We start from the raw sequence: 12,585 nt of genomic DNA, 5'->3' as shown, positions 1-12,585 counted from the left end.
GGACGACAAAGAGCATCCAGTTATATAACCCTTGAAATAACTTTTGAGGGCTTTGATCTTTGGTCGCCCTGCTATGGTCACCACGAAGCATCAGGCAAATGGGGTTCCTCGTCAGCGCGGTGAGTTTACATACTCTCTTAGGTGTCAAGTCAATGCAAGCGTCTATGGTGTTTGAAGGAAAATCCCTCCAGGGAGGAAATCTCCAGAGACTTGATCGTCAAGGCCTAAACCACCAGCGGCAGTTCCCATTGCGAGGAGGCGGTACGCACTACTGGGTGTTTTCTCCTGAACCCTGCAAAACTGGACTCACGAGAGGTTGGACGTTGTAACTGTGTCATGATCCTGCTTTTGTGTTTATAGTTTCCTGTTTGGTTGGAAATGTTTTCCCTCCTTTTGTCTTTTAGGTTTACTTCCTGTCTTTAGTTTCCCTCCTGTCTGATTGTGTTCACCTGTTGCCCCTGTGTTCACCTCCCCTCCCCAGCTGTGTCTTGTCTTCGTGATTACCCTTCCCTGCATTTAGTCTTGTCTTCCCTTTGTGTTCCTTGTCGCGTCGTCTTCATTCCCATGCTCGTCGTACCTGAATGTTGTCCAGTCCGTTTGATCCCTGGTCTGTCTGCCTGCGTCCTGTGACTCCAAAGTCTTCCTGGTTGGATCCTTTTGTTTGCTACTTTACTTTTGTTTCTCCTAGCCGGCCCTTGCAGTGTTTTTATGTTTGGTGTGTACTGCTTTCAATAAAGCTCGCTCTTTGACAGTCCCCCATCCTTGCTTCCTGTGTTTCCACTGCTTTTGGGTCCTATTAACCCCAACTGTGACACTATGGAAGCGTCCAGGAAATGCCCCGTAGTTTTTCATGGTTGTTGCTAAACTGCAAACATTCGGCAGGAGAGGAGCTAGTTAATATGAGCTTTAAGCAGCCGGTGTATGCTTCTCCTGGATAACCTGTCCTCATCATTTGCGTGCACTTCGATTGTCTCCTCCATGATTTCCTGTTTGGGTTTTTTTTATCATGTTCTGTTGCCTCTTAGCATATTCAATAAATTGCACGGTGTCCTTGGGTGTCATGAAAGGCGCCTAAAATAAAACGTACTATTATTTAATGGAGGTACCCATTGACTTGAACTATGGTGCTCTTAAGCGCTTTTCAACAAAATCATGTGTGACGTTTGAAGACGTCTTCACGGCAACATAAAATGGCTACTAAAGGATGAAATGTACGACTTATTATTTTAGTTGCACCAAATACTAATCGTCCAGAAACCCCCCCCTCACAAACTGATTTAAAACATGATGCACAGTTAAGACTGCAGAGGACTATCCACATCATTATTCATATGATATTTGTATTATTGTGTGATTATCATTTGAATTGTCTTTATTGTATTTCATATTGTTATTACGTGTAACATTATGACAGTTGTTCTTCTATTTATTGTTATTTACCTCTTGTAAGGCCTGACATTTACACCAATAATGCATCAAAGGAGGAGATAGGGTGCTTTTTTTTGGCCACCTCAACTTCACAAAGTAGAAACTCAGCTTGAAATCATTCATATATACAGCGCTAACACAAGAAAGAATCTACCTTTTGTTCATTTTGTGTCGTATTAATGTGTTTATTAGAGTGTGTACAGATTTATGTGACATTAGTGAATTCATGAATATTGTGATGCATTTGGATATACAATACAGTATAATCAATACCATAAACAAGGTCACATTTTTTCTACTTAGGTAGATGTTTCAATCCACACATTTCAAGACAGGATATTAAGAATCATTCACTGAAGCTTTAGTTACTTCATCTACCAGACAGCAGTTTATAACAGAGGACATGTATACAGATGTTTCGTATTCTGGACATCTGCAGTCCGTACATGACAGGATTCATCAGTGGCTGCATGAGGAGAAAATACAGTGACAGAATAATACGCAGCACACTGGGAACACCGCTCATATCAAACCTACTCTGAAGTGATAGAAAGCTGCAGCCAAAAGAAAAGTTGAGCAGGGAAACAAGGTGAGGTGTGCAGGTACTGACAGCTTTCTGTCTCGTCTGTTTGGAGCCAGAGAAACACACTCTGAGGATCCTGATGTAGGAGAAAAGGATTGGAAGCAGAGGGACTACGACTGAGAGAATAGTACCAAAAAGTCCATAAATGTTATTCACCTGAGTATCAGAACATGCCAGCTTCACAACAAGGTAGTTTTGACAATACAAACCATTAATGGTGTTTCCACACAGTGTCAAACGGAGGTTTAAAGCTACAGTTATCAAGAACTTGACAAAACAGTACAACCAAACCAGAATGATGAAGATAGCAGCCTTGTTAGAAGTCATACGTGTGTTATATTGCAGAGGATAACAGATAGCCAGATAGCGGTCATAAGACATGACGGCTAAATTACAAAACTCTACATGTGCATAAGTGTACAAGCAGAAGATCTGCAGGAAGCAGAGCGGAGCAGAAACAGTGTGAATGTCAGAGAGGATCTGAAGCAGAAGGAATGGAAACAACCCTGTACTACCATACAGTTCATTTACAAACAGGCTGCACAGAAACAGGTACATAGGTTCATGTAAGCTCCTGTTCACACAGATCACCACAATCAGAGCCGTGTTGGCAACAACAATCACAATGTACAACAATGCAGTTATCATGAAGTACAAGTACCTCAAATATCCAACATGCAAGTAAGCTCCAAGAATAACATAGGACACAGTTAGTGAGGTTGAGTTGGACATCCTTCTGAGAGGGGAAACCGTTAACGTATCTGAGCACATTAGAACTTCACAGACAGCCTTAACTTACCCCCCCCCCCCTGCAGCATGAGCACATCACACAGTGCAGTGCTCCTCCCCTGCTGTGCTGCAGACTGCTGCAGGTCCTCCTGTCAGCTGCAGAGACTTCTGCTGCTTTAAAGCTGTTCAGAACACCAGAGTCCAACAGGCCAGGCCCCCTTACCATCAGGACCCAGACTCCATCCACTCACTATCATCTCAAAGATGTTGACATATCAAATCTGGAAAATCAACTCAAACGCAACAAAGACAAATGTCTTTTCTCATAAATGAATAATAACAACACATTTAATGTATATCATTAAGTGTGTTGTTAACCCTAACCCCATTTCAGGCCAAACCGCTGAAAGGAAACTCAAATGACCAACAGACCATCAATGATGTCTTCACACAAAACTGATAGTAGAAGGATTCCCCACTGAAATCTTTAAACACATTTTAGCAAAAACTACCATCACTGTTTTCAGGGCGTTGGGAACGTCTCAAGACCATTCCTTTAGGCGGCCTTCCAGGCGTCCAATAATCAGGGAGGGGGGTCATATCTGACCCTGTTTCACACCCAGCGCTTAATGTTTGTGTGTGTCAGTGCATGTGACTTTGTGTGCGTGCATGCGTGGTCTGGAAATTCCCATGTAGGGAAATGTAGTGAGGAAATCATTTCATCGCTGCTGCAAAATGAAAGGGGGGCGATACGTAGCTCGGTGAGGATGGCGGTTCGGTGCTGCACGTGAGGGGATCCTTGAAGTAGCCCTGTGTGCGCTAACTTGCGAAGGCCTGGTCATCGCTGCTTGCAGCTTGAATTATTGACTTATATATTACCTTAAATGTTTTGAAAAACAAATAAATAATACTGCTATAATAAAAACAGATGGATAAAATTCAGTAAACATGTGAAAACTCAATCACAGGTTTGAAGGGATTGATGTGGAGGGCAGTCCGCTGACAGGTGGTACACCTAACAGACGGCAGCAGTAAAGAGCGTTGTTTCAAAGTGATGCTGGAGTGAACGAGAACATCCCAACTCATACCTGAGGACTCCTCTGTCCTCCCGTCTCTTCCTTGCATCTCTTGCTCGCGTCTTACGGGGCGGAGCTAAGACGCGAGAGAGACACGAGTGAGGGAAAGGAGGAGGCCAAATGAACAAGGATGAACCTTGGGTCCTGACGGTAAGGGGGCCTGGCCTGTTGGACTCTGGTGTTCTGAACAGCTTTAAAGCAGCAGAAGTCTCTGCAGCTGACAGGAGGACCTGCAGCAGTCTGCAGCACAGCAGGGGAGGAGCACTGCACTGTGTGATGTGCTCATGCTGCAGGGGGGGGGGGGGGGTAAGTTAAGGCTGTCTGTGAAGTTCTAATGTGCTCAGATACGTTAACGGTTTCCCCTCTAAGAAGGATGTCCAACTCAACTTCACTAACTGTGTCCTATTTCATTCTTGGAGCTTACTTGCATGTTGGATATTTGAGGTACTTGTACTTCATGATAACTGCGTTGTTGTACATTGTGATTGTTGTTGCCAACACGGCTCTGATTGTGGTGATCTGTGTGAACAGGAGCTTACATGAACCTATGTACCTGTTTCTGTGCAGCCTGTTTGTAAATGAACTGTATGGTAGTACAGGGTTGTTTCCATTCCTTCTGCTTCAGATCCTCTCTGACATTCACACTGTTTCTGCTCCGCTCTGCTTCCTGCAGATCTTCTGCTTGTACACTTATGCAAATATAGAGTTTTGTAATTTAGCCGTCATGTCTTATGACCGCTATCTGGCTATCTGTTATCCTCTGCAATATAACACACGTATGACTTCTCACAAGGCTGCTATCTTCATCATTCTGGTTTGGTTGTACTGTTTTGTGAAATTCTTGATCACTTTATCTTTAAACCTCCGTTTGACACTGTGTGGAAACACCATTAACAGTTTGAACTGTAACAACTACCTTGTTGTGAAGCTGGCATGTTCTGATACTCAGGTGAATAACATTTATGGACTTTTTTCCATTGTTCTGTCAGTCGTAGTCCCTGTGCTTCCAATCCTTTTCTCCTACATCAGGATCCTCAGAGTGTGTTTCTCTGGCTCCAAACAGACGAGACAGAAAGCTGTCAGTACCTGCACACCTCACCTTGTTTCCCTGCTCAACTTTTCTTTTGGCTGCAGCTTTGAAATAGTTCAGAGTAGGTTTGATATGAGCGGTGTTCCCAGTGTGCTGCGTATTATTCTGTCACTGTATTTTCTCCTCATGCAGCCACTGATGAATCCTGTCATGTACGGACTGCAGATGTCCAGAATACGAAACATCTGTAAACATGTCCTCTGTTATAAACTGCTGTCTGGTAGATGAAGTAACTAAAGCTTCAGTGAATGATTCTTAATATCCTGTCTTGAAATGTGTGGATTAAAAACATGCAACTTAAAGGAAACGTTTTGATTGTAATGTGTTATATGTCCATATGCATTCCAATATTCATGAATCCATGGACAAAGGACACCTTAATGAATACACAGCAATATCTTTCTAAATATGTATAAAACAATAAGAATAAAATGCGTTAATTTAGACAATGATTTTGTAACTTGACTGAAAGATGAGTTAACTTTTGAATTTACAAGCAAAGCTTTATGGTTATCTTTTGGTAATTACAGATACAAGAACTCCCTAAGAGCGAAACTATCCTGGTGTGGTTAAAGCTTAGGAGGAGGATTTGTTTTTAGCCTAAAGGAAGGAAAATGGAAAGGAAAAGCAGGGCTTGGCTCAGGCTGGGTTCAGCAGGGAGGAGAGCTGTGCACATGGAGTGGGGGTAAGACAGAGTGGAGGAAAAAGCACTTTGAGGAACTTCTGAACCCCAACAACACATCTTGTGAGGAGGGTGAGAGCTGTGTCTGTGTACTCAACACAAAATCAAACGATTTCCAGTGGCTGTGTGCCTCCATCAAAAGATCTGTCTCATTTGGATGCAGACATTCATACATGAACACAACGTGGCAGTGAAGGCAGCAGATGTCTGTCCCTTTAATAAATGAATTATAATTGTGTAATGGTTATCTCAATATAGTTCAAAGATAATCATGACCTACCAGTGAGTGTTGGTGATGAAAGTAGTGCTAGTACCACTAGCAGTAGTAATGGTCCCCAGGTTATATAATGCTAACGGTTTGAACCGACTCTTCAAATAGCCACGCAACTTGTTTAAGATAGCCTGATCATGAATGTACCCTTAAATAACAGTTTCAAATGTAAAGGTGGTTAAACGTTGTTAGAATGTGTGATTTGTTCACTTATAGGACAATTTATAATCGAAGAATATATAATATCTATATATCCAACAATCTTTTATTTACATAGGCACCTTTCAAGGCTTTCAAGGTCGCCGTACAAGATACAGAAAAACCAGACAATATAATCGATAACAGAAAAGGATGGGTGGGGGGGGGGCGGGGTGGATTATCCCAGTGTGAAGAAATATGTTTTGAGACGTGATTTGAAAATGGAGAGAGTCAGGTGGGAGGGATTTCCAGAGGCGGGGTGCAGAGTGGATTAAGATTCTGTACCCCATGCTGGTTAAGGCTGGTGCAGGAGGTGGGAGAGGTACAGATGAGTGAGGATGTGGAGAGCCTTACAGATGAGGAGCAGGACTTTAACATCTATACGTTATTTGACGAGCAGTCGGTGAAGCTGCTGAGAAGATGCTGGGAGCAGGAGTTCTGTGGACTCCTGGAAGAGAAAACGTTAGCAACAGATATTGTTGAAATGCTCACTGGGTAAAAGTTGTCATGAAACCCCCACGACTCAGATTCAGTTTTTCTTAAGTTGGATACGCTCCACATTAAGCCTCCAACACCACTTTTTCCGCAAGCTGCTGTCAGAGATGTCAGCTGAGCACCACGACCTTTTGCACAATGATGTCAGGTGGCTCTCCAAAGGCAAAGTACTGGAGCGTTTCTGTGATCTCAGAGAAGAGATTATAACTTTCCTCCTCCGCAGCAAACAAAAGAAGGCAGAAGCAAACTTGCAACGCATACTGGACGACAGCCACATGGCAGATGTCTGCTTTCTGAGTGACATATTCAAACATCTGAATGACCTAAATGTGGGACTGCAAGGCAGTGACAAAAAGATCATTGATCTTGTGGAGCAGATGTGCGCATTCCAAGTCAAGCTGGACCTTTTTGCGACCAAGTTGAGCACGGGTCGGATGCTGCATTTTCCGAGTCTCCACAAACACATTTCATCCCCGGCACAAATCACGATGTGATGACAGATTTCATTACGAGGTTGAAAGAGAACTTTGCCGGTCGATTGGATGGACTCGCTCTGGCCACAAAGGTGATGGGCTTTGCCAGAGACCCCTTCACTGTTGCAATAGAGGGGGACGTATCCACCAGAGCAAAGGAAATGGTCCCCTCCATCGACGAGGGGAAATTTACACTGGAACTTGTTGACATGCAGTCATCCGTAACCATGGCACGAGAGCTGCGCACTAGCGGGCCAGCGAAGTTTTGGAGTGACGTCACCAAACAGCAGTTCCCTAACGTCAGAAAGTAGCGATCTCTGTGCTCAGTATGTTTGGATCAACATACACATGTGTCACGATCCTTGTTTTGTGTTTTTTGTGTCCTGTTTTTATTTTGAAGTGTTTTCCCTCATGTCATGTTTAGGTTTACTTCCTGTCTTTAGTTTCCCTCCTGTCTGATTGCCTGATCGTGCTCACCTGTTGCCCCTGTGTTTCACCTCCCCCTTCCCAGCTGTGTCTTGTCCTGTGATTACCCTGGTGTATTTAGTCCTGTCATCCCTTTGTGTTCCTTGCGGTGTCATCGTCATTATATGGTCGTCATTCCTGTATGTTCCAGTCCTGTGATCCCCACTCCGCCCGCCTGTCTGCCTCCCTTGACCCGGTTTGTTCTGTTTTTTGTTGCTTTTATTCTCTGGCCTGCCCTAACAGTGTTTTTTTTATTTTCATGTACAGCTTTTAATAAAGCTTGCTTTTTGTTGGACCCCCGCCCTTGCCTGTCCTGCTTTCACTGCTGCACTTGGGTCCAGTTACCAAACCTTGACAGAACCGTGACAGAACGACACCACCAGATATGGACCCAGCAGACGACCCCTTTGATGAGGGGTTTTGGAGCTGACCAACTCCGTCATAGACTTGTTTGAGGAGTGGGAGAAAGCTCCTAATATGGAGCTAAAAGGAACGGCCTTGTTGTGAAGCTGGCATGTTCTGATACTCAGGTGAATAACATTTATGGACTTTTTGGTACTATTCTCTCAGTCTTAGTCCCTGTGCTTCCAATCCTTTTCTCCTACATCAGGATCCTCAGAGTGTGTTTCTCTAGCTCCAAACAGACGAGACAGAAAGCTGTCAGTACCTGCACACCTCACCTTGTTTCCCTGCTCAACTTTTCTTTTGGCTGCAGCTTTGAAATAGTTCAGAGTAGGTTTGATATGAGCGGTGTTCCCAGTGTGCTGCTTAATGTGGAGCGTATCCAACTTAAGAAAAACTGAATCTGAGTCGTGGGGGTTTCATGACAACTTTTACCCAGTGAGCATTTCAACAATATCTGTTGCTAACGTTTTCTCTTCCAGGAGTCCACAGAACTCCTGCTCCCAGCATCTTCTCAGCAGCTTCACCGACTGCTCGTCAAATAACGTATAGATGTTAAAGTCCTGCTCCTCATCTGTAAGGCTCTCCACATCCTCACTCATCTGTACCTCTCCCACCTCCTGCACCAGCCTTAACCAGCATGGGGTACAGAGTCTTAATCCACTCTGCACCCCCCCTCTGGAAATCCCTCCCACCTGACTCTCTCCATTTTCAAATCACGTCTCAAAACATATTTCTTCATTTATTAAAGGGACAGACATCTGCTGCCTTCACTTCCACGTTGTGTTCATGTATGAATGTCTGCATCCAAATGAGACAGATCTTTTGATGGAGGCACACAGCCACTGGAAATCGTTTGATTTTGTGTTGAGTACACAGACACAGCTCTCACCCTCCTCACAAGATGTGTTGTTGGGGTTCAGAAGTTCCTCAAAGTGCTTTTTCCTCCACTCTGTCTTACCCCCACTCCATGTGCACAGCTCTCCTCCCTGCTGAACCCAGCCTGAGCCAAGCCCTGCTTTTCCTTTCCATTTTCCTTCCTTTAGGCTAAAAACAAATCCTCCTCCTAAGCTTTAACCACACCAGGATAGTTTCGCTCTTAGGGAGTTCTTGTATCTGTAATTACCAAAAGATAACCATAAAGCTTTGCTTGTAAATTCAAAAGTTAACTCATCTTTCAGTCAAGTTACATAATCATTGTCTAAATTAACGCATTTTATTCTTATTGTTTTATACATATTTAGAAAGATATTGCTGTGTATTCATTAAGGTGTCCTTTGTCCATGGATTCATGAATATTGGAATGCATATGGACATATAACACATTACAATCAAAACGTTTCCTTTAAGTTGCATGTTTTTAATCCACACATTTCAAGACAGGATATTAAGAATCATTCACTGAAGCTTTAGTTACTTCATCTACCAGACAGCAGTTAATAACAGAGGACATGTTTACAGATGTTTCGTATTCTGGACATCTGCAGTCCGTACATGACAGGATTCATCAGTGGCTGCATGAGGAGAAAATACAGTGACAGAATAATACGCAGCACACTGGGAACACCGCTCATATCAAACCTACTCTGAAGTATTTCAAAGCTGCAGCCAAAAGAAAAGTTGAGCAGGGAAACAAGGTGAGGTGTGCAGGTACTGACAGCTTTCTGTCTCGTCTGTTTGGAGCCAGAGAAACACACTCTGAGGATCCTGATGTAGGAGAAAAGGATTGGAAGCACAGGGACTACGACTGACAGAACAATGGAAAAAAGTCCATAAATGTTATTCACCTGAGTATCAGAACATGCCAGCTTCACAACAAGGTAGTTGTTACAGTTCAAACTGTTAATGGTGTTTCCACACAGTGTCAAACGGAGGTTTAAAGATAAAGTGATCAAGAATTTCACAAAACAGTACAACCAAACCAGAATGATGAAGATAGCAGCCTTGTGAGAAGTCATACGTGTGTTATATTGCAGAGGATAACAGATAGCCAGATAGCGGTCATAAGACATGACGGCTAAATTACAAAACTCTATTCCTCCATAAGTGTACAAGCAGAAGATCTGCAGGAAGCAGAGCGGAGCAGAAACAGTGTGAATGTCAGAGAGGATCTGAAGCAGAAGGAATGGAAACAACCCTGTACTACCATACAGTTCATTTACAAACAGGCTGCACAGAAACAGGTACATAGGTTCATGTAAGCTCCTGTTCACACAGATCACCACAATCAGAGCCGTGTTGGCCACAACAATCACAATGTACAACAACGCAGTTATCATGAAGTACAAGTACCTCAAATATCCAACATGCAAGTAAGCTCCAAGAATGAAATAGGACACAGTTAGTGAAGTTGAGTTGGACATCCTTCTGAGAGGGGAAACCGTTAACGTATCTGAGCACATTAGAACTTCACAGACAGCCTTAACTTACCCCCCCCCCCCCTGCAGCATGAGCACATCACACAGTGCAGTGCTCCTCCCCTGCTGTGCTGCAGACTGCTGCAGGTCCTCCTGTCAGCTGCAGAGACTTCTGCTGCTTTAAAGCTGTTCAGAACACCAGAGTCCAACAGGCCAGGCCCCCTTACCGTCAGGACCCAGACCAGCCTCTCCATCCACTCACTATCATCTCAAAGATGTTGACATATCAAATCTGGAAAATCAACTCAAACGCAACAAAGACAAATGTCTTTTCTCATAAATGAATAATAACAACACATTTAATGTATATCATTAAGTGTGTTGTTAACCCTAACCCCATTTCAGGCCAAACCGCTGAAAGGAAACTCAAATGATCAACAGACCATCAATGATGTGTTGTTTTCACACGACTACACGGATTCCCCCCCGAAGAGATTCAGATTTTCAAAGCCTTGTCTTTCTTTTGGGACCTGGTTCTCCAGGAGTTAGAATAGTTCAGACCTTGCGGGTCCAGGTTGTGACTGACCCTCAAAAGTTTCTTTACTTACTTATTTATATTTTTGGAAGAGTGCGTAATGTGTGTTTTATTTTTGATAAATGATCACATGACCTTGCCGGAAGTCATGTGATCAAAGCTCCGGATGTGACGTCATTGTTTTCAGAGTCAAAACGGCGCTAAAAAGTGTAAGCCGTAGTAAGGATGTTAGTTTTTCTACTGCTGGTTAACAGGCGAATACGTTTTCACGGCGTGTCATAACATTTGGAAGAAACAATAAATGTACGTTTGAACCTCAATTTGATCCGTAACCTGATCTGAACCACAGTAGTTACACAGGTGGATGCAAGTTCAGTCTGTGCAAGTTCACCGCCAGGCCCGAGCCTTCATAGACTCCATATGTTCTGATAGGTCAATCAGTAGGTCTGATTAGTACAGGTCCGCCAACACAAGTCCCATGACCCTTTCCAGAATTAACAGTAGTGCCCCCTATTGAGTGTTATCCTGATATTTGGTATGCACATTGCTGTTGTGATTGCGGATATTCCACTATATAGACAAAAGTACTGGTACACCTACGCATCACACCTACAGGAGCTTTTATGACATCCCATTCCAAATTCTTTGGCACTAATATGGAGTTGGTCCCCCCTTTGCAGCTGTACCAGCTTCCTCTCTTCTGGGAAGGCTTTCTACAAGATGTTTTAGTGTGTCTGTGGGAACCAGTCATCCAGAAGAGCATTTGTGAGGTCAGAACCTGATGTTGGACGAGAGGGCTTGGCTCGCAATCTCCGGTCTAGTTCATCCCAAAGGTGTTCAGTGGGATTGGGATCAGGGCTCTGTGGGGGCGGTCCAGTTCTTCCACACCAAACTCATCCAACCAGGCCTTTATGGACCTTGCTTTGACCACCGGGGCACAGTCATGCTGGAACAGAAAAGGGCCTTCCCCAAACTGTCTCCACAAAGTTGGAAGCATAGAATAGTCCAGAATGACTCGGTAAGATGAAGCATTAAGAATCCCCTTCACTGGAACTAGGGGGCCGAGGCCAACCCCCAAAAAACATCCCATAGCATCATCCCTCCCCCACCAGCTCTACAGCTGGCACAATGCAGTCAGAGCAGATGATTGGTCCCTCCACAGAACCCGTCTCCCTGCTCCAGAGTCCAGTGTGCTTTACAGCACTCCATCCCGCGCTTGGCATCATGCTCTGTGATGTAAGGCTTGAATGCAGCTTCTCGGCCCTGAAGCTCCCGGCTCAGTTGTGGTTCTGATACCAGTGCAGAGCTGGTTTGGAGCTCTGCAGTTATTGAGTCCGCAGAGCTTTGGCCACTTTTACACACTAGGCGCCTCAGCACTCGGCGACCCCGCTCTGAAACTTTACATGGTCTGACACTTGGTGGCTGAGTTGCTGTGGTCCCTAAACGTTTCCACTTTCAATAATACACTTACAGCTGATCGTGGAATATCTAGGAGAGGAGCAATTGGTTGCAACAGTGGCATCCTATTACAGGACCAGGTTCGACTTCAGTGAGCTCTTTAAAAACGACCCATTCATTCACAAATGTTTGTAAAGGCAGACTGCATGGCTAGGTGCTTGATTCATACACCTGTTGCAATGGGACTGAAGGAAACACCTGGATTCAATGTTTAAGAGTCTCAATACTTTTGTCTATATAGTGTATTTAAAATGAGCTTTCATTCACCTCCGAATGTCGGTGCTTTTTGCTAAATTTTTATCTAACTTTTATGAAATCCTCTTAAAGAGTTGATCGAGAAAAC

At 43.9% G+C, this 12,585-nt stretch overlaps 3 protein-coding genes across 3 annotated transcripts; 1 reads left to right on the top strand and 2 right to left on the bottom strand.

Moving 5' to 3' along the window:
* Window positions 1–1,798: 1,798 nt before the first annotated feature.
* Window positions 1,799–2,743, bottom strand: LOC134879929 (olfactory receptor 10A3-like). The gene has a single exon (XM_063906516.1). The coding sequence runs from the start codon at window positions 2,741–2,743 to the stop codon at window positions 1,799–1,801; it is 945 nt and encodes a 314-aa protein (XP_063762586.1).
* A 1,446-nt stretch (window positions 2,744–4,189) lies between these two features.
* On the top strand, window positions 4,190–5,134 carry LOC134879930 (olfactory receptor 10A6-like). Its single transcript, XM_063906518.1, has one exon. The coding sequence runs from the start codon at window positions 4,190–4,192 to the stop codon at window positions 5,132–5,134; it is 945 nt and encodes a 314-aa protein (XP_063762588.1).
* Window positions 5,135–9,328: 4,194 nt separating this feature from the next.
* LOC134879936 (olfactory receptor 10A6-like) lies at window positions 9,329–10,255 on the bottom strand. Its single transcript, XM_063906525.1, has one exon. It carries the CDS (start codon window positions 10,253–10,255, stop codon window positions 9,329–9,331), a length of 927 nt encoding a protein of 308 aa, XP_063762595.1.
* Window positions 10,256–12,585: the final 2,330 nt, after the last annotated feature.

This window comes from Eleginops maclovinus, chromosome 18 (genome assembly GCF_036324505.1).
Source record: "Eleginops maclovinus isolate JMC-PN-2008 ecotype Puerto Natales chromosome 18, JC_Emac_rtc_rv5, whole genome shotgun sequence".
NCBI classification, from domain to species: Eukaryota; Metazoa; Chordata; class Actinopteri; order Perciformes; family Eleginopidae; genus Eleginops; species Eleginops maclovinus.
The sequence above is the reverse complement of the archived record's forward strand: the minus strand, read 5'-3'. Positions and strand labels throughout refer to the sequence as shown.